The sequence below is a fragment of the Juglans regia genome, chromosome 11 (assembly GCF_001411555.2).
Source record: "Juglans regia cultivar Chandler chromosome 11, Walnut 2.0, whole genome shotgun sequence".
NCBI classification, from domain to species: Eukaryota; Viridiplantae; Streptophyta; class Magnoliopsida; order Fagales; family Juglandaceae; genus Juglans; species Juglans regia.
In genome coordinates, this window is record NC_049911.1 from 25,361,350 (window position 1) to 25,386,032 (window position 24,683).

The following is a 24,683-nucleotide window of genomic DNA, read 5'->3' on the forward strand; positions in this document are numbered from 1 at the left end:
TCCACGATAGTAATTTGGATGTCGATACGATACTCTTCACGTTCATCCATAAAATAAAAATAAATAACCAAATAAAAATAAATAAAGAGAAATATAAAAATTTACGTAATTCGACGTAAGAACATATGCCCATGGCTTGTTTGGGGGCAAAATTCACTATAATGGATGATTTTATAATCTCTTATAGTTTCACATATCTCTCAATACAATGAAAATTTTAGGAAATATTCTTTGTAATCGCTAAGTGTGGTGGAGTTTGGGCATAGGGAGCTTCTCTTGAGAGCCTGTCGAGAGTTCGCTTCATTTGTAGAGATCTCCTCCTCTTAGAAATATCTATTTTCTTCTTTGGAGTGATTGAGTCTAACTTGCCGTGTAAAGGATTTTCCTTTTAGGAGTCTAAGCCAACTGTTTTTAGTTTATCTCTTCCTTGCCTTATCTCTTTTCTGTCTTATCTAATGGTTCTATCTCTTTCTGTATTATTAATGATAGGTTTCCATGGGTTGGACCCAGTCAATTTTGTCCCTAATAGATGCCCGCGATTCTTAAGGTCGACTTATTCATTAATAAGGTTTTGAGAATCTTCAAGTCAACCGTGATGGAGGTAACCTATGAAAATTGCAAAAAATTAAAAAAATAAAATAACAAAAATTTGGGAACTGGTCCATAGTCTGTCACTATTATGCAATGTAATGGAGATCTCCATGAGGGGTTCTCAAAAAGATTTATTTTGAGATTTGTAGTATTGCCTTTGAGGATGGGCCTCTGTGAAATTTGTTTGTGAGAATGTCTGCATAATAATTAAGTGTATTGATGATTTGTATGTGACTGTTTGACGCTAGTAAAGTGCGCATATTTTTGTGCTTGGAGATCGTTTTTGGTTTTCGGTTGTATCAATGGATTTTGCCACTTGCTGCAATTTTCTGTTGGTGCTTTTCTGTTTTGATGTTGATGTAAGAGTTTGTTTGTAGTAATCTACGCTTAAGTGGTCAGGGTGCTCGTCGACCTTCTGGATCTATTTTAAGTAGTTGATGAGCTTATCGACTCGTTCCCGAAGGTAACCCGCTGGCAGCGATTGTAGCGAGTTGAGACACTCGGATGTGAGTGTAGTAGAATGATGTCTCGATCGCGTAACTCTGACGATACGAGTATAGCGGGGAGGATGCCTTGACCATGTAACTCTAGTGATGCGAGTATAGTAGGAGGATGCCTCAACCACGTAACTCTAGAGATGTGAGTGTAACGGAAGGATGCCTCGACCGCGTAACTCTGCCGATGCGAGTGTAGTGGGAGGGTACCTCGACCTCATATCTCTTGAGATGAGGGTGGGATGATGCCTCAACCGTGTAACTCTAGAGATGAGAGAGTAGCGGGATGATGCCTCGACCACGTAACTCTGGCGATGCGAGTGTAGTGGGAGGATTTGTTGACCATGTAACTCTAGCGATGCGATTGTAGTGAGAGATGTATTGTTCGCGTAACTCTGACGATGTGAGTGCAATGGGAGGATGCCTTGACTGCGTAACTCTGACTATGTGAATGTAGTAGAAGGATGACTCAATCTCGTAACTCTTTGTGGTGGGAGACAAACTGCGTTACTCTCTATGGTAGGAACTAGAGCTCGATCGTATCATAATAAAAACCAAACAGGTTAGATTAAATCATCCAAATCACAAGTTTGAGATTTGCAAACATGAGCTATTCAGTCGTTGCTCTTGATCCCTCGTTCACTGAGAGATTGATTGAGGCTGCATTTTTTTTTTTTAAATCGAGGCTCCTGGTTGATATGCAATGAAGGTGCATTGTTCATTAACCCTTTTGTCTTGGCATTTCTAGTTGTTGGCTCTATGCCCGCCATGCTCCATTATACATTATTATTATTATTTTTGTTTTGAAAATTTGAAAAAATTAAATTATTTATTTTATTTTGTGTAAAAATTTGAGAAAGTTACAAAGATTAGATTAGATTAAATGAAATGAATTGTAAAAACAAACGAGGCTAACCTTCCTCATGCTTTGGCTGATTAGTGAAACCGAGCAGGAATTTCTCACATGAAATTTTGCATTTTGAGGGATCATAGACCGTTCCTTTACAAAATCCCAAGCGAGTATTGCGAAAAAAAAATATTAACATTTAACATTTCTATAGAACTACAGCCTTTATCATATCACCATTCCCTCAAATTCATAAATTACAGCATAATGTGTTTGCTGCAATTAACACATGATACAAAATTCAATGATAGCTCACACCTTCACCACTTACAACCTCACCAATGTGGTATGCTTTATAAGCCCCACCTCCACCCTCAAGTATCCTATTAGATGCCTCCTGGCTCACAACTAGAACCATTCCAATGCCCATGTTAAAAGTCCGTCTCATCTCAGCATCTTCTATTTTTCCCGCCTAATCAGAAGGAAAGAAGAAATTCAACTATTTTATCAAGAAACATATATAAACCCAAAGTAACAACATTCATACCAAATAATACAAAGTTTATATCAAATAACCAACAGAAGTACTGAGCCAAACATTCACTTGGTCTTCGTCTCATATTTCTATTAGGAGAAGTGTATTTTACCTCTTGAATCCACTTAAACAGAGTTGGGACTTCCCAGGAGTTCTTATGGATGACAGCTCCAAGGCCTTTTGGAAACACTCGAGGTATGTTGTCAGTTAAACCACCACCTGTGATGTGGGCAATCCCCTTTATCCCACCCTTGCTAATCAAGCCAAGCAACTAATTTGGAAGGAAAGGGGGAAAAAGCATTTTTCAGTCTAGATAACAAGACAATATGAAGCATCATAGAGGGAGGGCAATAAGTAACCTGCTTAACATAGATAACAGTTGGGGCCATCAAAGCTTCACCTAATGAAACATCTTCACCAGGAAGTTTGTCCTTCAAAGAAAAGCCACTTCGAGCTAGAACCCTGAGAAGTCACTGTATATATTAGCAATTGACATAGATAAACGCTTCACCCATAGTTATAAGAGAGCAAAAACTATTTCATTTGCTGAAGCCTTTTCATTTGACATATAACAATAACGGAAAAGGGGAAACTTTTGAAAATAACACTAACCTTCTTACAAGAGAGAAACCATTAGAGTGAACACCACTGGATGGCAGACCAACAAGGACATCTCCAGCCACAATGTCATTTCCATTAATTACTGAATCTCTTTTTACAATGCCAACCGCAAAACCACTGAGGTCATACTCACCGTCAGCATAAAAATCTGGCATCTCAGCAGTCTAAAAAGTATGTAAAACCAATAAAGCACATATTAAGAGGCTAAAAAATGCATATTATATTTTATCTAATAGTTCAAACCTCACTTCATATCATACTACATAAATTTATCCTCCATCCAAATGGGCAATGACATGTCCAAATCAGTAAATTTCTTGTAAGTAGAACAAGAAGTTTGAACATGGTCAACCACATCTTTAGATTCCAGGGACTATCTTGATCCATTAAAAAAGACTTCTAAAGCTTGACTCTGGTAACCACAGAGCTACAAGAAACACTGGTTAACTCCTGGGGTTACCATAAAAATACTGAACTCACCCGACACTTGCAATATTTTAAAAAGATTGAATTTTAAGTACTCTCTGCCGTGGCAACCATTAACTTGAAATGGCCTCTAACAATACGTCAGCTTGTTTGCCTAAATAAAATAGCGTTTATTGCATGCTCAGCAAATTCACGGCTACTAGAACTTTGTTATAAGGTTAAATACACTGAACTCGACAGCTCCTTAACCTTCAGCACTATCAACTATTAAACAATGCTGAAACGCTATTAAAAAGAACAATAATTGAGTACCTCGCCTCCTAAAAGAGCACAATCAGATTGTTGGCAACCATCAACAATTCCTTTTATAACCTATATAAGAACCAAGACAAAGATCAAATCAGCTTATGCTTGAAGTACATGTACTATTTCAAACAGCAACACAACCCAGTCAGTGTGTGGCATTTTGTGCACCTTTTCAGCAAGGTCAACATCAAGGTGGCTAGTAGCAAAGTAATCAAGGAAAAATAATGGCTTTGCTCCAGAAGTAACAATGTCGTTGACACTCATCGCAACCTGGAGCAGGCAGAAGTTCATTAGAGAGCTGATCACAGATAACAAAATGATTTAAGTTAACACCAAAGTTTTACCAGGTCAATCCCAATAGTTTCATGGATTCCAGTTTCAAATGCAAGTTTAAGTTTAGTTCCCACGCCATCCGTACCGGCAACAAGGTATGAATCACCTGTCCATGAGAATCCGATTAGAAAACCAGCTCAGTCTTTTTCCCCACAGCCCCGAATTTGCACCTCTTGATATAAATAATGAGAAAAATAAGAAACTTACATCCCCAGTAAAAAGAACAAAATGAAACAAAATTATACCAAGAGGAAAAAGTCCACCAAAGCCACCGATTCCCGGTGCCATTTTGGCAATTCTTCGAACAAGTTCAGAGCCAGCATCTATGTCCACGCCAGCATCCCTGTACGTTAGACTCTCACTGGAACTGTTCGTCGGCATCGAAAGCAGGCGGGGAGAAATCCTCGTCCTTCTTGTCACTTTTAAGTTCTCGGACGCCGCTGATAAGGACAGAAATCCATTGTAAAACCGAGGGAGAGTGGAATGCCGTTGGATTGGACTAGGGCTATGATCGGATGGTCCGATTAAGCGGAGGACGCAGCGGGATAGCTCTGTGTTAACTCCAAAGGTAGCAGACATGGTGAGAGAGAAGTTCAAAGAGTGAGAGCAGAGGAGTAGGCGAGAGAAGGGGAAAGAAAGCGGGAATGCAAATTATGCAATGAAGACTTGAAGAGGAATATCTAGGGCTTTTGTTTGTTCCGGCGGAAAGTGCCCGAAAAGTGTGTGTCGGGTCGGGTTTGGGCAGCCTGTGAGGGTAAAGAAAGTGGTTGTGAGCCTGTGGCAAGTCCCACACGGGGGTCAGGCACGTGCGAGGAAGGTTAATAATTCTGCGTGTTTTTCCATCTTCCTTTATTTCTTTGTTCTTACTCCCAATTCTGAACTCAAAAATATTCAAAAGAAAAGAAAAGTTATCTCCTTTATTTTGGTTTCGAATTCGTAAGATTGAAATCGAAGCAATAATGGGCTCAGACTCGAACTCAGCAGCATCTACATCGTCAACGTCATCGCCCAGCGGAAAGCGAGCTAGAGATCCAGAAGATGAGGTTTACCTTGACAATCTCCATTCTCACAAACGCTACCTCAGCGAGGTTTGGTTCGGTGTTTCTTTTCCTTGCTCGTTTGTTTTGTTTATGCTGTTACCTATAAATATAAATATAAGAAATATATATATATATATATAATAATAATAATAATAATCCCACAATGTTTTTATTCGTTTTTGTCATGTTTATAAACGTTTAGAAAATTATATCTTTTATTGTTTTCAACCACGGGCTTTCGGTTTTAGCAGACAATGTGGCTCGAATTCTTAAATGGGTATTCTTCAACGTTTGTGTTCCAAATTCTAAATTCTAATCTCTGTTATGGGTTTCTTGGAATAAAATCGATTACAAAAAACGTGCACTTTGTTGAGAGTTTGTTCGAGTGCCTAACAATTTTCACATCTATCTTCTATTTTGTCTTAATTGGTTATGTGTGTATTTGGTTTGCTGGGTGGTAAATTTTAAGAGGTTTGGCTTTAGTTTATCTCTGAAATTTGCTGTTCAAGTCCTTGATTCTTCTTTCTATTTTACCACAGATAATGGCGTCCAGTTTGAATGGATTGACGGTTGGAGACCCACTACCTGAGAATATCATGGAATCTCCAGCGAGGTCTGAAATCATGTTCTACCCCAGGTAAGTTATCAATTGTCTTTTCGGTCTACTGTTGTTCCAAAAAAAAGTTCACGATCTGGACTAATAAAACATTGCATTATGATGGAAGAAAGTTTTCACCACGCAATGACTTTCAAGTAGTTAGTTTTGTCCCTAGCCTTGGCTTTGGTGGTAACGGGGGCGCGAGGAATTTGGTAGGTCTTTGGTTTGTATCTTACTGTTTGTTTTAAGCACTCCATGATTGATATTTCCCAAATATATATTCCAATCGTTTGGTACTTTTAAGTTTTGAATGGAAACAATCGCAAGTGCAAATCGAGTTCAAATCAGTTGAGAAAGAAGTGGAGCCAATTAATTGCAGATGTGGTAGCAGATCACATGGAATCTGTTTGCCGGTGATTTTGGTGTTCACTTTGCTTGCAGGCTCATTCGACATTCATCGCGGCCTTGTCACTCTAGGTTGGGTAGATAACTAAGAGAAACAATCCTTTGATGTGAATATGTGAGACATCATCACCATCTCTGTTGTGATTATCGGTTCATTACATTTTTTTTATAATTAAAGACAACAATTTATTAATGGAAGTAAATAGGCATAGCTCAAATACACAGTAGGTATACAAACAGTTTACACCTAGTTACATATAAAGGAGCTAGAAAGGGATACAAGAAAGTCATTGAAGCAAGCTCCATTAAGTACACAAGAGGATGTCCAAAGAAATAAAGTATGGAAGAAGAAACTTCTTAGCTCATGAGGCTAATGCTCCTTGTTTTCAAAACTTCGACCATTCCTTTCAATCCATAAGCACACATGATACATAAAGGACTCATCCTCCATATATCCTGAATATGTGAATTGGCCCTGCATCTTTGCCAACAAGCAAATAAATCAACCACCCTCTTGGGCATTACCCAAGCAATGGCCGTTCTATAAAAGATTTCTATCCATAACATTCTTGCCACCTCACAATGAAGTAAAAGATGGTCCACCGTTTCTCCATTCTTCTTAAACATGTAACACCATTCCATTACGACAAGACCCCTCTTCCTCAAATTCTCCAACGTCAAAACTTTTCCAAGAGCTGCTGGCCACCCAAAGAAGGCAATCTTAGGAGGCACCATACTTTTCCAAATAGGCTTCCAAGGGAACGAAGTATGATTTTGGCTTAACAAAGCTTTATACAATGATCGTACAGAAAGAATATCAGTTCAATACATTTAATCTCCTTATGACTAAATTACTTTGCTTTGAGAGACTCCTTGCTTTCAAATTTATATATAGCTTCCTTGCAATAGATACTATCTTCAGTAATTCTAAATAAAATTTTTTATTATTAAGGTACTGAATTTCATTGTGTTCTCTGTATGGTTCTAGGGATGAGCTGTCCTTGCAGTATTCACCGATGTCAGAAGACTTGGATGACACTCGATTTTGTGAGACCCCCATAAACACTTGCTCATCCCAACCTGACAGTGTGCCCACCAGTCCTGTCTCTCCATACAGGTATCAAAGACCTCTTGGTGGATTCTCGTACGGAACTTCCTCTAGTTCACACCCTTCGCATGGCTGTGCCGTTCCTGCTACTGTCACTTGTTCGCAGCCTCGTCAACGAGGCTCAGATTCCGAGGGTCGGTTCCCGTCATCACCTAGTGATATATGTCATTCAGCTGACTTGAGGAGGGCTGCACTCTTGCGATCTGTGATGAGAACACAGCCTACAGGCCCATCATTTCATGAAATGGCATTTTGTTCAGGACAAGATCCTGTACCTAATATAGAAACTGAAGAGCCATATATGAAGTCTCTGGTGGATGAGAGGGAGTATCAAATTGAGGAGTGTTCTTCAATGGGTGTGCCAGACTCTGATTTTAACCGAGAGAGGTCTTGCAGAGTATTGAATATGAATGTTAAAGGGAATGGTTCTGGGGATTAGATTCTTCAGGAAAGGCATTAGAAGACAAAGCTCAAATCTCATCATGGGCACTTTTTACTATGGGATCACTGTTGCTTGTGTTAGTTCAAAGCCCCAACATATGTCAACATATCTTGGCTGGATCATCGCAGCACTACATAGTTGACTCATGAGTTTGTTTGAATTATCTCATCTTTTCATGCACAGGTACAGTTGCTGACAGTTTCTTCTCTAAAAATAGAAGAGTTTTCACTTGGGACTTGGTTTGTTTCCCAGTCTTTCACGATTCTAGGCAGCAACTTGAGCTTTGCTTGCGTTTTGAGTCTTTTGATGTTGTAAATAGAGATATATGTGGCATTAGTTTTTATAATGGTAATCATTTACGCTTAATTGCCTTCCACTTAAGTCGTGAATTTATCCAGAAGGGAAAAAAATTAGTGCAAAACGCTGTGAATGAGCCATGTCTGATGCTTGTGGTTTGGTAGTGCCCCATGAATTGAGCTTTTCTCCCTCTTGATAACCATGAACACAGCCTGGGTTTGTCGGTGAAATATACAACGGAACCAGAACTCCGGCATTGTAACATCGTTGCTTGATATTTCAATCTAGGGGCACCGTCAACAAAACCCTGTAATTTATCATTTCGCTGTAAATTAAACATGTTTAGTGTTATGATGTTGAGGGTTAAAAGTTGAGGAGTACTACAGTCATAAAGAGATTATAGAAAAGTAATTTCACAAACATACGTGGCTTAATATGATTCGTTAGATCTGCTTTACAATAAAAGTAATTTTACAATTTGACAAACCACATCAAGCTACATCAGTTTGTGGGATTACTTTTGTATAATCACTTTGTGGCTAGAGTATTTCTCTTAAAAGTTTAATTAAATTAGTATTTAACTGTTTTAGGACTTTTGAATCAATAGTTGAGTTTTTAATAATTGGTATTAGAGCATGGATCACATCATGGGTTCAAGTCACGGAGGGGGTGACCTATAGACTAAATTAAAATGTTTTGGTACTTTGTATGAGTATAGTGTTGTCATTGAATACTGATAGATGAATGAAACTGCCAAAAGAGAAATAACTATTACTGGGTCAGTGTTGATAGAGTGAGCCGTCGTGGACATTAGATTCGGAAGCGTGGTGGAATGTTATGATCTTGAGGGTTCAATGTTTAACTAAATTAGTATCTAACAATTATAGGACTTTTAGATCAATAATTAGATGTTTAACATTTAGATTCATATTTTCTATCTCTTTTTTTTTTTTTTTTCAGTATTCGTTTCTTTAATTTTTTTTTTTTTTTAAAATTTTATGATAGAGAATTTTGGAGACCATGCAAATGCAATTATATCTTTTACCCAATCAAAACCCAGAGTCCGTGTTAGTATAATTTTAGTTTTGTGTGTGCATGTATACACACATATATGACAGGCTTTTTTTAATATTAAAAAAAGCCGCTATTTATTTATTTCCTCATAATACATGATTCACGCAAACACTCATCTTTTGTCCAGCTCTTGCTCTCTCTAAAAATATATTAGAAATTCTGCTTTTCAACTTCACACTTCGAATAGGACAAAGTTTGCTTTTCAAACTAAGATGAAAGAAATTTCATTCAATGTATCCATAAATTTGCCTCTTATACCTTTGGAATATGAGTACTACATATTTTTTTTTTATTAGTAACATTAAAAAATCATTAAAAAATATGTCTTACATGTTCAAGTGACACGGCCTGAGATATGTCATGAGCTCATACATTTTCACCTTGGACCAAATTTAGAGAAAAACGGTGTCAGATAAATATATAAATCTATAAATATGAATTGTTCAGTAATTATTCTAGCTAGTTTCAAAATACTCCATCTAAATATTAATTGTTCAGTAATTATAAGCAGCGTTATTATTTCTGTGTATGATCTCTAACCACTAACGTTATTTTTGAGTCTGGTCGGAGTTGGGGTTGATATATGCAAAACAGCTGTTCCATGATTATATAGACAGACCTCTGAAAATCGTGTCACTTTGCTTTAAGTTGGGCAAATTATACGAGGTTTTTGGTCTTGTGACAGGCAATAGCGGTTTAAGGTTTAAAATTACCAGCGTATTAACGCCAAGAAAATTTTGAATTCAAGCGAATACAAGTGTAAAGGGCCGTTTGCATTTCTCTTCCGATTTTACTAATATTGCTGAAAGCTAACGGCTAGAAAATTTCAATTTAGCTATAAAGAACAGCTGTTGGATTTCTCTCTATTCAGCCATTGTATACTCCAAAATTGAAAAGTCCATCTCTGTAGAGAGAGAAATACAGCGACTCGAAAGAAGAATCAATAGAATTCGAGAGACTTTCAAAAAAAAAAAAAGAATTAGAGAGAGAGAGAGAGAGCGCTACGAAAATGTCAGAGCATGAAATATTATAGACAATGAGAGATGAGCGGAGAGACGGAAAGAATCGAGAAGATGATGCACAGCGGGCACAACGGTTATGGAAACGGGGTGATGACGTCGGCATCGGCGGCGACGACGCCCATGGCCATGACGTTGTCTTCATCCGCGACAAATGCTCAATCTCGGGGCCTGAAGACGTACTTCAAGAACCCAGAGGGACGGTACGTGCTCTATTTCTTTTTGATGCTTCTGTTTTGGGATTTCTTGTTCCTCTGCAGCAGTCCAGAGGTGTTTCTGACTCCCTTTTGAGTTCTAAACCTATCTCTATTCGTAGCATCTGCATTTTGATTTCCTTTGGAGAATACCTTATTGATTTCCGAGAACTTAAAAGTGACAAGAAGGACGAGGATTTCTCCCCGCGTGCTTTCGATGCCGAGAAACAGTTCCAGTGAGAGTCTAACGTACAAGGATGCTGGCGTGGACATAGATGCTGGCCCTGAACTTGTTCGTACAATTGCCAAAATGGCACCGGGAATTGGTGGCTTTGGTGGACTTTTTCCTCTTGGTATAATTTTGTTTCATTTTATTTTTTTCGCCGGTGATGTAAGTTTCTTATTTTCTCATTATTTATATCAAGAGGTGCAAATTCGGGACTGTGGGGAAAAAGACTGAGCTTGATAACGTTTTTATGAGTATCTATCTTTTGGTTTCCGGTTCTCTAATCGGATTCTCTTCGACAGGTGATTCATACCCTGTTGCCTGTACGGATGGCGTGGGAACTAAACTTAAACTTGCATTTGAAACTGAAATCCATGAAACTATTGGGATTGACCTGGTAAAACTTTGATGTTAACTTAAATCATTTTGTTATCTGTGATCAGCTCTCTAATGAACTTCTGCCTGCTACAGGTTGCGATGAGTGTCAGCGACATTTTACTTCTGGAGCAAAGCCATTATTTTTCCTTGATTACTTTGCTACTAGCCACCTTGATGTTGACCTTGCTGAAAAGGTGCACAAAATGCCACACACTGACTGGGTTGTGTTGCTGTTTGAAATAGTACATGTACTTCAAGCATAAGCTGATTTGATCTTTGTCTTGGTTCTTATATAGGTTATAAAAGGAATTGTTGATGGTTGCCAACAATCTGATTGTGCTCTTTTAGGAGGCGAGGTACTCAATTATTGTTCTTTTTAATGCGTTTCAGCATTGTTTAATAGTTGATAGTGCTGAAGGTTAAGGAACCGTCGAGTACAATGTATTTAACCTTATAACAAAGTTCTACTAGCCGTGAATTGGCTGAGCATGCAATAAACGCTATTTTATTTAGGCAAACAAGCATTTCAAGTTAATGGTTGCCACGGCAGAGTACTTAAAATTCAATCTTTTTAAAATATTGCAAGTGTCTGCTGAGGTCAGTATATTTATGGTAACCCCAGGAGTTAACCAGTGTTTCTTGTAGCCCTGTGGTTACCAGAGTCAAGCACTAGAAGTCTTTTTTAATGGATCAAGATGGTCCCTGGAATCTAAAGATGTGGTTGACTATGTTCAAACTTCTTGTTCGACTTACTAAAAATTTACTGATTTGGACAAGCCATTGCCCATTTGGATGGAGGATAAATTTATGTAGTATGATATGAAGTGAGGTTTGAACTATTAGATAAAATATAATATGCATTTTTTAGCGTCTTAATTTGTGCTTTATTGGTTTTACATACTTTTTAGACTGCAGAGATGCCAGATTTTTATGCTGACGGTGAGTATGACCTCAGTGGTTTTGCAGTTGGCATTGTAAAAGGAGATTCAGTAATTAATGGGAATGACATTGTGGCTGGAGATGTCCTTGTTGGTCTGCCATCCAGTGGTGTTCACTCTAATGGTTTCTCTCTTGTAAGAAAGTTATGTTATTTTCAAACGTTTCCACTTTTCTGTTGTTGTTATATGTCAAATGAAAAGGCTTCCGCAAATGAAATTATAACTATGGGTGAAGCGTTTATCTATGTCAATTGCTGATATGTATAGTGACTTCTCAGGGTTCTAGCTCGAAGTGGCTTTTCTTTGAAGGACAAACTTCCTGGTGAAGATGTTTCATCAGGTGAAGCTTTGATGGCCCCAACTGTTATCTATGTTAAGCAGGTTACTTATTGCCCTCCCTCTATAATGCTTCATATCGTCTTGTTATCTAGACTGAAAAATGCTTTTTCCCCCTTTCCTTCCAAATTAGTTGCTTGGCTTGATTAGCAAGGGTGGGGATAAAGGGGATTGCCCACATCACAGGTGGTGGTTTAACTTACAACATACCTCGAGTGTTTCCAAAAGGCCTTGGAGCTGTCATCCATAAGAACTCCTGGGAAGTCCCAACTCTGTTTAAGTGGATTCAAGAGGTAAAATAGACTTCTCCTAATAGAAATATGAGACAAAGACCAAGTGAATGTTTGGCTCAGTACTTCTGTTGGTTATTTGATATAAACTTTTTATTATTTGATATGAATGTTTTTACTTTGGGTTGTATATATGTTTCTTTGATAAAATAGTTGAATTTCTTCTTTCCTTCTGATTAGGCGGGAAAAATAGAAGATGCTGAGATGAGACGGACTTTTAACATGGGCATTGGAATGCAAAAAAAATAAAAAAATAAACTCACACTGCTTGTGGATGCAAAAAATAAATAAATTACCGAGTATTCAACAGAACCTCAACGAGGCTGATGTTCAAATTTGGAGTAATTGAGTGGGGCGAGCTAGACTTTCTGTTTCTCTCTACTGTTTATGCAATAGATATTAACGTTCAGATGGGATAAATCCTTCTAAACTGTTTAAGTTCGTCTCTAATTTGAAATTCTGCTAGAAACCCTCTCTTGTATAATAAATAATGTATATGACTATTCAGCGAGATTGGGGCAACATAGGACGTACTATGATTTGGGTTTATTTCCTATTATATATCTTCTTGTTTCTTTATTTCCTTTGCTGTTTTTGAAAAAAGAAATCTGTTTATTCTTATTATGCGTTGAAAATGGCTGGTCAGGAACAACCCCGATGAAGATTCTTTGTTGGAGCAATAGAGGTATGGATTTATTTATTCTATTATGCTTGAATAATTTCTAATATTGGTGTCAAACAACGCGTTCCTTTTCTCAGTGAAACCTTTGATAACTCAAATTAGCAATGCACACCAATCAAAATATGATCGTACATAAAATAGAAAAACAAAGACAAAACCAACACCACAAATCCACAACCATGAACAATTCAAGACAACAAAATCCACTACCATGGATCCATGGCATCCCCACCACCGCAAACACAAAACCAAAGCATACCACTATAGTCACACCACCACCACAACCAATAATATTTAAAGCTTCAAAATCAACAATACCACAAAGAATATCTAAAACTACAAATATACTAACTCCACTAATGAAGTACAACAAATCTACAAATCTACTAAAAATTATTCTATCGTTATGTTTTTAACGTGACAATGTTTTATTTGACATCGACTTTGCATCATGTTGCTGTGTCCACATGAATGATACAAATGTGGAGTAGCATTGTGGAGTAGAGTTAGTTTTTTAATATTCATAAATTTTGAGTATACAATGAATTAGAGTTTGGAATGTAATTCTTATGGAGTGGGCTATGGATTTAGTGGGTTCTCCACCTTCAGAAAAAATACTTTGATGGATATTTTCGAAAGTGTTAAACTCTCTCGCTCATTGAAGATCTTTCGGTGCAATCAAGGTATCGGATTCTTTATTATGCCATGATCTAATAACATTCTTATATTGGTGTCATATATGCTTCTTGTTTTCATATTCTTTACTCTTTCACTCAACTATTTTGATGACACTCTCATCGGTGCCTAGTTATTTATTTTGGAGTAAGCAGTTTGCATTATCGCTCATGCAGAATGTAAAACTGTGATTGAGGTGAGTTTATCTATCTATAACCTTTTACAATACATATTTTTAAATAGACATTGATGGGTTGTTTAATACTTTTGATTCATATACCACCCTCCCCCATTTTTTTTTATTAAACATATTTCTTGTTGATTATTTCTCCAATTTCTATTTCTCTCAATCTCTCCCCGGCTCACTTCTTAACCTTCTACTTCTTCTCTTCGTCCTTTTCACTCACTCTTCTTCTTCTTGAAGCTCTTCTTCTACCTTTTCTTTCAACTTCTACTTCTCATCTTTTCCGAAAGGGAGGAACAATCCCGATGAAGATCTTATGTTGGTGCAATAGAGGTATGAATTTATTTATTCTACTACGGTTTAATAATATTCTATTATTGGTATTATTCTTTTTTTAGTCAAATCTTCTGATAACTTAAATTAGCAATTTACACCAGTCAATATATGATACAAAAAATAGGAAAAAAAAAAAGAAGAAAGACAAAACCAACACCCCAAATCCAAACCATGAACAATATTCAAAACAACAAAATCCACTACCCAGATCCCCACCACCCAAACAATACTTAAATCAAACTATACCACTATGGCACACCGCCACCACAAGAAATATTGATAACCTCAAAATCAATACCAACACACAAATAATATTTAAATGGGAAAATATACGTAAAACTCTACTAATGAAGTACAACGAATCCAACACCAGTTGCTTAGCATTAGCTACAAATCTATTAAAAAATTATTTCTCTCCTAGTTTTTTTAATGTGACAATGGTTTATTTGACATCAAATTCACATATTGTTGACTCCACCTGGATGACAAATGTGGAGTAGCATTGTGGAGTAGAGTTAGTTTTTTAATATTCATAAATTTTGAGTATACAATGAATTAGAGTAGAGTATGGAATGTAATTCTTATGGAGTGGGCTATGGATTTAGTGGGTTCTCAACCTTCGGAAAAAAATACTTTGATGGATATTTTCGAAAGTAACTCTCGCTCATTGAAGATCTTTCGGTACAATCAAGGTATGCGATTTTTTATTACGTCATGATTTAATAACATTCTTATATTGGTGTCATATATGCTTGTTGTTTTCATATTCTTTACTCTTTCACTCAACTATTATGATGACTCTTCGGTGCCTAGTTATTTATTTTGGAGTTAGCAGTTTGCATTATCGCTCGTGCAGAATGTAATACTATGATTGAGGTGAGTTTATGATACATACTTTTAAATAGACATTGATGGGTCGTTTAATACCTTTGATTCACATACCACCCTCCCCCATTTTTTTTATAAAACATATTTCTCATTGATTATTTCTCCAATTTCTATTTCTCTCAATCTTTCCCTGGCTCACTTCTTAACCTTCTTCTTCTTCTCTTCGCCCTTTTCACTCATTCTTCTTCTTCTACCTTTTCTTTCAACTTCTACTTATCCTCTTTTCCGAAAGGGAGGAACAATCCTGATGGAGATCTTATGATGGTGCAATAGAGGTATGAATTTATTTATTTTACTACGGTTTAATAATATTCTATTATTGGTGTTGTTATTTTTTTAGTCAAATCTTCTAATTAGCAATTTACAACAATCAATATATGATACAAAAAATAAGAAAAAGAAAAGAAAAAACCAACGTCACAAATCCAAACATCCATGACATCCAAACTCTAATTCATTGTATACTCAGATCCATGACATCCCCACCACCCAAACAATGCTTAAATCAAACCATACCACTGGCCACACCACAACCACAACAAATCATATTGATAACCTCAAAATCAATACCAACACAACAAATAATATTTAAATGTGCAAATATACGTAAAACTCCACTAATGAAGAAGTACAACGAATTCAACACTACTTGGCTCAGCATTAGCTACAAATCTATTAAAAATTATTTGTCTCGTTATTTTTTTAATGTGACAATGTTTTATTTGACATCAAATTCAGATAGTGTTGACTCCAGCTGGATGATACAAATGTGGAGTAATTGTCCAGTAGAGTTAGTTTTTTAATATTCATACAATTTGAGTATACAATGAATTAGAGTTTGGAATGTAATTCTTATGGCTATGGATTTAGTGGGTTTTGCACCTTCGGGAAAAATACTTTAATGGATATTTTCGAAAGTGTTAAACTCTCGCTCATTGAAGATCTTTCAGTGCAATCAAGGTATGAGATTTTTTATTACACGATGATTTAATAACATTCTTATATTGGTGTCATCTATGCTTGTTGTTTTCATATCCTTTACTCTTTCACTCAACTATTATGATGACTCATCGGTGCCTAGTTATTTATTTTGGAATAAGCAGTTTGCATTATCGCTCATGTAGAATGTAATACTATGATTGACGTGAGTTTATCTATAACCTTTTACATAAATATTATACATATTTTTACATAGACATTTATTGGTCGTTTAATACCTTTTGATTCACATACCTCCACCCTCCCCCATTTTTTTTATAGAACATATTTATCTATACCCGGCTCACTTCTTAACCTTTTGCTTCTTCTGCTTCTTCTTCTCTTCGTCCTTTTCACTCCTTCTTCTTCTTCGTCTTCTTCCTTTTCTTTCAACTTTTACTTGTCCTCAGTTTGCTGAAAAGGAGGAACAATGGGAGATGAAGATCTTATGTTGGTGCAATAGAGGTATGAATTTATTTATTTTACTACAGTTTAATAATATTCTATTATTGGTATTCAAACAACGTTTTTTTTTAGTCAAATCTTCTGATAACTCAAATTAGCAATGTATGCCAGTCAAAATATGATACAAAAAATAGAAAACAAATAAAGATAAAAAGCAACACTGCAAATCCAAACTATGAACAATATTCAAAACAACAAAATCCACTACCCAGATCCATGACATCCCTACCACCCAAACAACTCTTAAAATCAAACTATACCACTATGGCCACACCACCACCCTAACAAATAATATTGATAACCTAAAAAACAATACCAACACAACAAGTAATATTTAAATGTACAAATATACGTAAAACTCCACTAATGAAGTAAAACGAATACAATGCTACTTGCTCAGCATTAACTATAAATCTACTAAAAAATTATTTCTCGTTATTTTTTTAATGTGACAATGGTTTATTTGACATCAAATTCTCGTAATGTTGTCTCCACCTGGATGATACAAATGTGGAGTAGCATTGTAGAGTAGAGCAAGATTTTTAATATTCATAAATTTTGAGTATACAATGAATTAGAGTTTGAAACGTAATTCTTATGGAGTGGGCTATGGGTTTTGTTGGTTCTCCACCTTCGAAAAAAAATACTTTGATAGACATTTTCGAAAGTGTTAAACTCTCACTCATTGAAGATCTTTCAGTACAATTAAGGTATGAGATTCTTTATTACGCCATGATTTAATAATATTCTTATATTGGTGTCATATATGCTAGTTGTTTTCATATTCTTTACTTTTTCACTTAACTATTATGATGACTCTCATCGATGCCTAGTTATTTATTTTGGAGTAAGCAGTTTGCATTATCGCTCATGCAGAATGTAATATTATGATTGATGTGAGTTTATCTATAACATTTTCCCTAAATTTGATACATATTTTTAAATAGACATTGGTGGGTCGTTTAATACTTTTGATTCACATACCATCCTCCCCCATTTTTTTTTTTTTATAGAACATATTTATTGATCATTATTTTTCCAATTTTTATTTCTCTCATTCTCTACCTGGCTCACTTCTTAACCTACTACTTCTTCTCTTCGTCCGTCACACTCCTTCTACATTTTCTTGCAACTTCTACTTCTGCTCTGTTTGCTGAGAGGGAGGAACAATTCTGATGAAGATCTTATGTTGGTGCAATAGATGTATGAATTTTTTTATTCTACTACTGTTTAATAATATTCTATTATTGGTGTTCCGTGTTCTTTTTTTAGTCAAATATTATAATAATTCAAATTAGCAATGTACATCAATCAAAATATGATACAAAATATAGAAAATAAAAATAAATAAAAACCAACACCACAAATCCAAACCATGAACAATATTCAAAACAACAAAATCCACTACCCAGATCCATGACATCCCCTCCACCCAAACAATACTTAAAATCAAACTATACAACTATGGCCATACCACCCCCACAACAAATAATATTGATAACCTAAAAATCAATACCAACACAACAAATAATATTTAAATGTATATATATGTAAAACTCTACTAATGAAGTATAACGAATCCAACACCACCTGCTCTGCATAAGCTATAAAATCTACTAAAACTAGTTATCTTGTTATGTCTTTAATGTGACAATCTTTTAACACCAGCAGGTGGAGTCAAATTCACATAATCTTGACTCCACCTGGATGATATAAATGTGGAGTAACATTGTCTAGTAGAGTTAGTTTTTTAATATTTAAAGAATTTTGAGTCTACAATGAATTAGAGTTTGGAATGTAATTCTTATGGAGTGAGCTATGGATTTTGGAAGGGCTTTAATACCACCATAAGGGCTCGCGGGGTGCCGCCCTAGGCCTGGGCCATGAGGGCCAAACAAGTCACTCAAGACCTAAACACTCCTTTGACCCAATAGGGCTCAGGTTCGTTCGTTAAGGGGAATATCCACCCACTTATCCCAGGATAGTTAGGATACTCGTTTATTCAAAACGAATGGATTGCCCGAAAGAACTGGGATTCAAATTTCAAAAGGCAATTAGTCTAGGTGATCTCAAGAAGACTAACCCTCAATTTAAAGGATTCAGGTATGCTAATAAACCTATTTGGAACACTTGGCTCTAAGACTACTCATATTATTACTGATTTAGGCATCGAAGGGGCTCCATTCAACCCCCAAGTCCTCTTACTATTTGGTTGCAGAAAATCGGGAGTGCTTAGTAGTGAAACACGTCCTCAACAGTTGGCTTCACCTGTGGGATAGTTAGCTATCTTGCAATCAACGTGCTTTTCACATGCCCGCCGCCACTCGATCTCAGGCAACTCGAGATCAGGAGGAGACGTCGCGGAACATGGAAGGAAGGCTTGCAGAAATGAAAGAAGTAATGAGGAGGCTCACCCATGAGGTTGAATTGTTACAAAAGAAAGGAGAATGAGATTCTCAAGGCAAAGAATGAGCTACCAGGAGAAGACACAACGCCTGAGATAGGGTGGAAATGGAGGCTCATAGCATAGGCACAGGTAAAGCTCCTTAGGAGAACGAGGAAGCAAAGAAGATGCACTATGATCTGTGCAGTTTGATGGATAAATACGAGGAAATTGCCAAGAAGATAGGAACCTCTAACCAACACCAACTTACCATACACCTCGGAGATCATGGAGGTACTGCTACCACTGAAATTCACGGTCCTGTCGATAGACATGTATGATGGTTCCAAGGACCCGGTGGAATGTTTGGAAACTTCTAAAGCCCACATGATTCTCCATGGATTCATAGGAGAGATCGCAAGTAGGGCTTTTCCTTTGATGTTAAAGGGAGTAGCCCGATGTTGGTTTGGAGCACTGTAGCAAGGCTCTATTGAGAATTTTGAGGTACTAGGCAAACAGTTCATCACCCAGTTTATGGCCAGTCGACAATGCAGGCGGCCCGCATCGTACTTATTAACAATAAAGCAAAGGGAGGGCGACAGTTTGAAGGCATATTTGTCACGATTCAATAGGGAAAGAATGACCGCTGATGACTAGGACGAGAAAATCATGTTGGCGGTGCTACTCAGGAGAATTGGCCAAGGAATCCTTTCATGAAAGAATTGGCAAGGAAAATCCCATCCACTTTGCATGAATTTATGGATCGGACGAATGACTTTGTAAATGCCGATGATACATTGATCGCCCTCACTGCCAGGCCAGGGAAAAAGGAGGAAAATGCGTCGAAGGAAGGTTGGAGAAACCAGTCTAAGGCCAAGGAAGAATTAGTACGAGGGAAAATGAGAAGCACACGCAGGGCGATACAATAGTAAACATATACACTATTCTAGTGTGCAAGACCATGACAAGGCGAAGGGGAACTAGGTGTGAGGAAGACCGCGAGCGACATGCTCAAAGGTATTGTATATACCACAGGGCGAATGGTCACCAAACCGAAGACTGTCACACGTTCAAACAGAAAATTGAAGAGATGAAGAATAATGAGGAACTAGAGAATGCATTGTCGCCAAAAATGCCTATCTACCACGGCATCTAGATGACAGAAGATAGGAGCGTAAAACGAGACGAAGCGAGAGCCCAAGGAGGAGAGAATCACTTAAGAGGGCAAGGAGGTCACAAGAACCAAGGAATTGCTGACCCAGGTAAGATATAGATCGATGAAATCCGCCCTTGGGGGAGATCTGTACCATAGTAGGGGGATATGCAGGAGGTGGCCCAACATCATCAAGAAGAAAGGCCTATGCAAGATGGGCAAGGTATGTGAAAGTACAGCGTGTAAAATTTTGTCAAGCAGGCGCGGGTGCAAACCTCACCCCCAATTTCTTTTGGCGATGATGACTCTCGAGGGGTAGTATACCCACATGATAATGTGATGGTAGTAACAATGCTGGTAGCAAACTACATGACATAGAGGATATTGACAGATAATGGAACTTCGGCAGACATCCTGTTCTAGGATTCTAGGATGCTTTCATGAAGATGTGGTTGAGTATGAGTCAGCTTCGCCTAGCACCAACCACATTGAAGGGGTTCATGGGAGATGTAGTTCAACCCATGGGGTCTATTACACTACTTGTGTAGGAACGAACCATCACCTCACTACCACCCTGACTGAGTTCTTAGTGGTAAGAACACAATTGGCATATAATGCCACATTATAGGTCAACCAACATTGAACGCCTTGATAGCGATCACATCTACCTACCATTTTAAAATGAAGTTTTCCACGAAAGCTGGAGTTGGCAAGGTGCGTGGCGAACATGTGCTTGCCTGATAATGTTATGTACAGGAACTGAGGAAAGGAGAGCGGGATGTGAAAACAGTAGAGCCGCGGGAATACCACGATGGTACCCTCTCGTCGCCTCCACCTGAAGTCTTCATGATGGAGGCAGAAACAAGGGATGTCGAAACGCTTAGACAATGAGAAGTCGATGAGCCATTGGAGCTCGTTCCCTTTGATCTGACTCAGCCATATAACCACGTGAGGATCATAACTACAATGGCGAAGGAAGAAAGAACCCGGTTAATCCAACTCCTCTTGGAGCACGAAAACATCTTTGCATGGAATCATCAGGATATGCCAGGAATAAGCAAAGATGTGATAGAGCATTGACTGAACGTCAACCCGGAAATAACGCCTGTTAAGCAAAAGAAGAGAAATTTCAGCATTGAGAATTACAAAGCAATAGCTGAAGAAGTGAATCGATTATTGGCAGCATGATTCATCAGGGAAACTCAGTATCCTGACTGGTTGTCGAACGTTGTGTTAATAAAGAAATCCAATGGCAAGTGGCGAATGTGCGTAGACTTCACGAATCTCAACAAAGCCTGCCCAAAAGACAACTTCTCTCTCCCCCAGATAGATCTAATAGTCGATGCCACAACGGGTTACAAGGTGTTGAGTTTCATGGATGCTTACTTCGGGTATAACCAAATCAAAATGGGCCAGGCTAACCAGGATAAGACGACCTTCATAACCGACCGGGGTTGTACTGTTACACGATCATGTCTTTCAGACTGAAGAATGCAAGAGCAACCTACCAAAAGTTGGCCAACAAAATGTTCAAGAATCAGATAGGCTGGAATATGTAAGTGTATGTGGACAACCTTTTGCTAAAGAGCATGGAGTTTGGGCAACACTTGGAAGACCTAAAGGAAGCTTTCAATGTGTTGTGACAGTACAAAATGAAGCTTGACCCAACCAAGTGCACGTTCGGGGTTTAGTTGGACAAGTTCTTGGGCTTCATGGTGTCTGAGAGAGGTATCAAAGCGAATCCTAAGAAACTCAGGGTGATCATCGAAATGAAGCTGCCCAAGACCCTTAATGAAGTCCAAAAATTGGCAGGAATTATAACAACCCTCAATAGGTTTGTGTCCTGCTCAACGGACAAGAGCATGCCTTTTTTCGGGAATTTAAAAAGGCTCAAGAATGGGAAGCGTGATGTGAGGACGTGTTTGCGCAGTTGAAAGAATACCTAATCCACACATAGTCAAACCAAGTAGGGGAACCCTTGTCGTTGTATCTGGTCGCCACCCTAGATGTGGTTTTCTACGCTCTAGTCAAAGATGAGGGCAATGAGTAAAGGCCGGTGTATTATGTCAGCAAAGCCTTGAGAGGGGCTGAGAAGAGATACCCAAATATAGAGTTGATCGCCTTCGCCCTTATGATGTCGGCACGGTGATTACGCCCTTATTTCCACACCCTTGTATAAGGTGCTTTAAAGGCCTGACACTTCGGGGCGACTGGTGAAATGGTCTGTCTAGTTGAGCAAGTATGACATCATTTATGTTCCTAAAACCACTGTCAATGGACAAGTCTTGGTCAATTTTGTTTCGGAACTAACGAACTTCCCCAAGGAGACACCGAAGGCACCCGAGAAGGGACGTTAGTGGTAATGAAAGCGGACTCCCAGGTGGTGGTTGACCAAATCACGGGAGAATATTTGGCAGAGGGACCAAAGCTAATAAGGTACCTCAGTCATGTCCATGAGAAATCCCTTTAGTTCCAGTATTTTCGGATCGAATGAATTCCCAAAGGACAACTAGAAGGCAAATCGGTTAGCACGAGCGGCACCGACAGGGTAGGAGCAGATGTTGCCATGGGAAGTAACCTTCAAGATAGTAGACACAACAACAATAAGGGAGGAAATTTTGAGATCAAAGGAAACTCGCTGGAGTGGGCAAAAAACATCATCAGTTACTTGAAGGATGGGGAGCACCCGCTTCTTGGGAAGAGGCGAAGAAAGTAAGAAATAGAGCAGCTCGATTCACCTTGATAGACGAAACATTGTACAAGCGGGTTTTCTCGAGCCCATTGCTAAAATGCATATCAAAGGAGGCTGAGTATGTGATGAGGGAGATACACGAAAGCGTTTGTGGAAACCATTCAGGAGGAAGGTCATTGGCGGCAAAAGTCATGAAAGCAGGCTACTATTGCCCAACGCCTTGCATCAAAGGAGTTCATGAAAAAGTGTGTCCAGTGCCAATTGCATCAAGAGAAGTCGATAATAGCCCCATGGCCGTTTGCCCAATGTGGGATAGATTTGGTCGGCCCTATGCCACCGAGCAAAGGATGAACCAAATTCATCATCGTCACCATCAACTATTTTACAAAGTAGATAGAAGCCAAGGCAATGTAGATGGTGACTGCTCAAAGTGTGAAGAAATTCATTTGGAAGACAATCGTGTGCATATTTGAGATACCTCAAAGCATCATCTCCTACAATGACAATCATTTTGATGCAGAGAATTATCGTAGATGGTGTTTAGAACTCGAGATCAAAGTCAAATACTCATCTCCCGAACACCCACATGCAAACGGACAAGTTGAAACAACCAACAAGACCATAATAGAGATATTAAAGAAGAAGGTAGGCGAAAAGAAGGGGGCGTGGCCGGACAAACTGCTCGAGATCTTATGGGCATACAAGAAAACACCCAAAACATCAACAGGAGAAACTCCTTTCGTCCTAGCGTATGGAATCGAGGCCATGATACCTGTAGAAATGAGAATACCAAGTCATAGGAAGCTCCACTTTGACACTGATGAAAATGGAAGGAAATTGGAAGAGCATCTGGACATGCTAGAAGAAAAAAATAGGGAATGTCGAGACAAGGGCGATTGCCTACAAGAGGAAGACGGAGCAATGTTTCAAGGTCGAGGTCAAGGATGGCGACCTGGTGTTAAAAGAAACAGGGGTGACCACTGAAGAATGAGAGTTGAGCCCAAGATGGGAGGGGCCTTACGTAGTCACGGGCACTAGTCGTAAGGGAGCCTATCACCAAAAGGATGCAGTAGGGCGTGAATTGCCTCACCCGTGGAATGCTGAACATTTAAGGAAGTTTTATATTTAAAACATTGTTATGCCCATGAAATTTTTGATGAAATAGTTATTCTTACGAAAAGATTTCTTTTTCAGTTGCTCGTATCGTATTCTTGTTTTTATTACCTTAACACTTTAGAACCTTAAGAGCACGACTCGCCAAGGTTATGCGGTCAAGTAACTCTCTCACCACACCTTATCGCTAGAATAAAGTTGTCGAGCAACTCTCCTGCTACACTCTACTCGCCAAGGTTACGTGATCAAGCAACTCTCTTGCCACACATTCTCGCCAAAGTAACGCGGTCGAGCAACTCTCCCGCTACACTCCACTCGCGAAGGTTATGCAGTAGAGCAACTCTCCCGCCACACATCCTCGCCAAAGTAAAGCGGTTGATCAACTCTTCCGTTACACTCCACTCGTCAAGGTTATGCGGTCGATCAACTCTCTCGCCACACATTCTCGCTAATGTTACATGGTCAAAGAACTTTCTCGCAGCTCACCAAACCACACGTCTAAATTTTGGATAAATTAATTTTGTCTTTACTTTTGGTTTCATTGTTCTTATGTAACTTGATTCCACATGACCAAGGCTAGAACCAGTTAGGTTCACACTCCATAAATCAATTACAGTCATCCTTAGGAACAAAACA

General features: G+C 38.3%; 3 protein-coding genes across 3 annotated transcripts; 2 read left to right on the top strand and 1 right to left on the bottom strand.

Moving 5' to 3' along the window:
- Positions 1-2,108: 2,108 nt before the first annotated feature.
- On the bottom strand, positions 2,109-4,877 carry LOC108979049 (phosphoribosylformylglycinamidine cyclo-ligase, chloroplastic/mitochondrial-like). The gene is made up of 8 exons (XM_018949624.2): positions 4,399-4,877; positions 4,165-4,259; positions 3,989-4,090; positions 3,827-3,886; positions 3,080-3,252; positions 2,827-2,929; positions 2,580-2,738; positions 2,109-2,404 (listed from the first exon to the last, which is right to left on the bottom strand). The coding sequence occupies exons 1-8, from the start codon at positions 4,730-4,732 to the stop codon at positions 2,234-2,236; spliced, it is 1,197 nt and encodes a 398-aa protein (XP_018805169.2). The 5' UTR covers positions 4,733-4,877; the 3' UTR covers positions 2,109-2,233.
- A 107-nt stretch (positions 4,878-4,984) lies between these two features.
- LOC108979050 lies at positions 4,985-8,134 on the top strand. The gene is made up of 3 exons (XM_018949625.2): positions 4,985-5,241; positions 5,733-5,830; positions 7,185-8,134. The coding sequence occupies exons 1-3, from the start codon at positions 5,113-5,115 to the stop codon at positions 7,741-7,743; spliced, it is 786 nt and encodes a 261-aa protein (XP_018805170.1). The 5' UTR covers positions 4,985-5,112; the 3' UTR covers positions 7,744-8,134.
- Positions 8,135-10,004: 1,870 nt separating this feature from the next.
- LOC108979048 (phosphoribosylformylglycinamidine cyclo-ligase, chloroplastic-like) lies at positions 10,005-12,747 on the top strand. Its single transcript, XM_018949623.2, is given in 11 exon segments — positions 10,005-10,339; positions 10,453-10,683; positions 10,859-10,953; positions 11,028-11,049; positions 11,052-11,128; positions 11,231-11,290; positions 11,843-12,015; positions 12,151-12,253; positions 12,342-12,365; positions 12,367-12,501; positions 12,679-12,747. Coding segments are annotated over 10 exon segments (894 nt in total). The 5' UTR covers positions 10,005-10,339; positions 10,453-10,547.
- The last annotated feature ends 11,936 nt before the right edge of the window (positions 12,748-24,683 follow it).

Excerpts from the sequence above, each read along its gene's own strand:
- LOC108979049 (XM_018949624.2), bottom strand. The coding sequence starts at position 4,732 with ATGTCTGCTACCTTTGGAGTTAACACAGAGCTATCCCGCTGCGTCCTC. Across the intron at positions 3,887-3,988 it reads ATGTTGACCTTGCTGAAAAG|GTTATAAAAGGAATTGTTGA; the intron begins GTGCACAAAATG and ends GTTCTTATATAG. Across the intron at positions 2,739-2,826 it reads CTGTTATCTATGTTAAGCAG|TTGCTTGGCTTGATTAGCAA; the intron begins GTTACTTATTGC and ends CTTCCAAATTAG.
- LOC108979050 (XM_018949625.2), top strand. The coding sequence starts at position 5,113 with ATGGGCTCAGACTCGAACTCAGCAGCATCTACATCGTCAACGTCATCG. Across the intron at positions 5,242-5,732 it reads ACAAACGCTACCTCAGCGAG|ATAATGGCGTCCAGTTTGAA; the intron begins GTTTGGTTCGGT and ends ATTTTACCACAG. Across the intron at positions 5,831-7,184 it reads GAAATCATGTTCTACCCCAG|GGATGAGCTGTCCTTGCAGT; the intron begins GTAAGTTATCAA and ends GTATGGTTCTAG.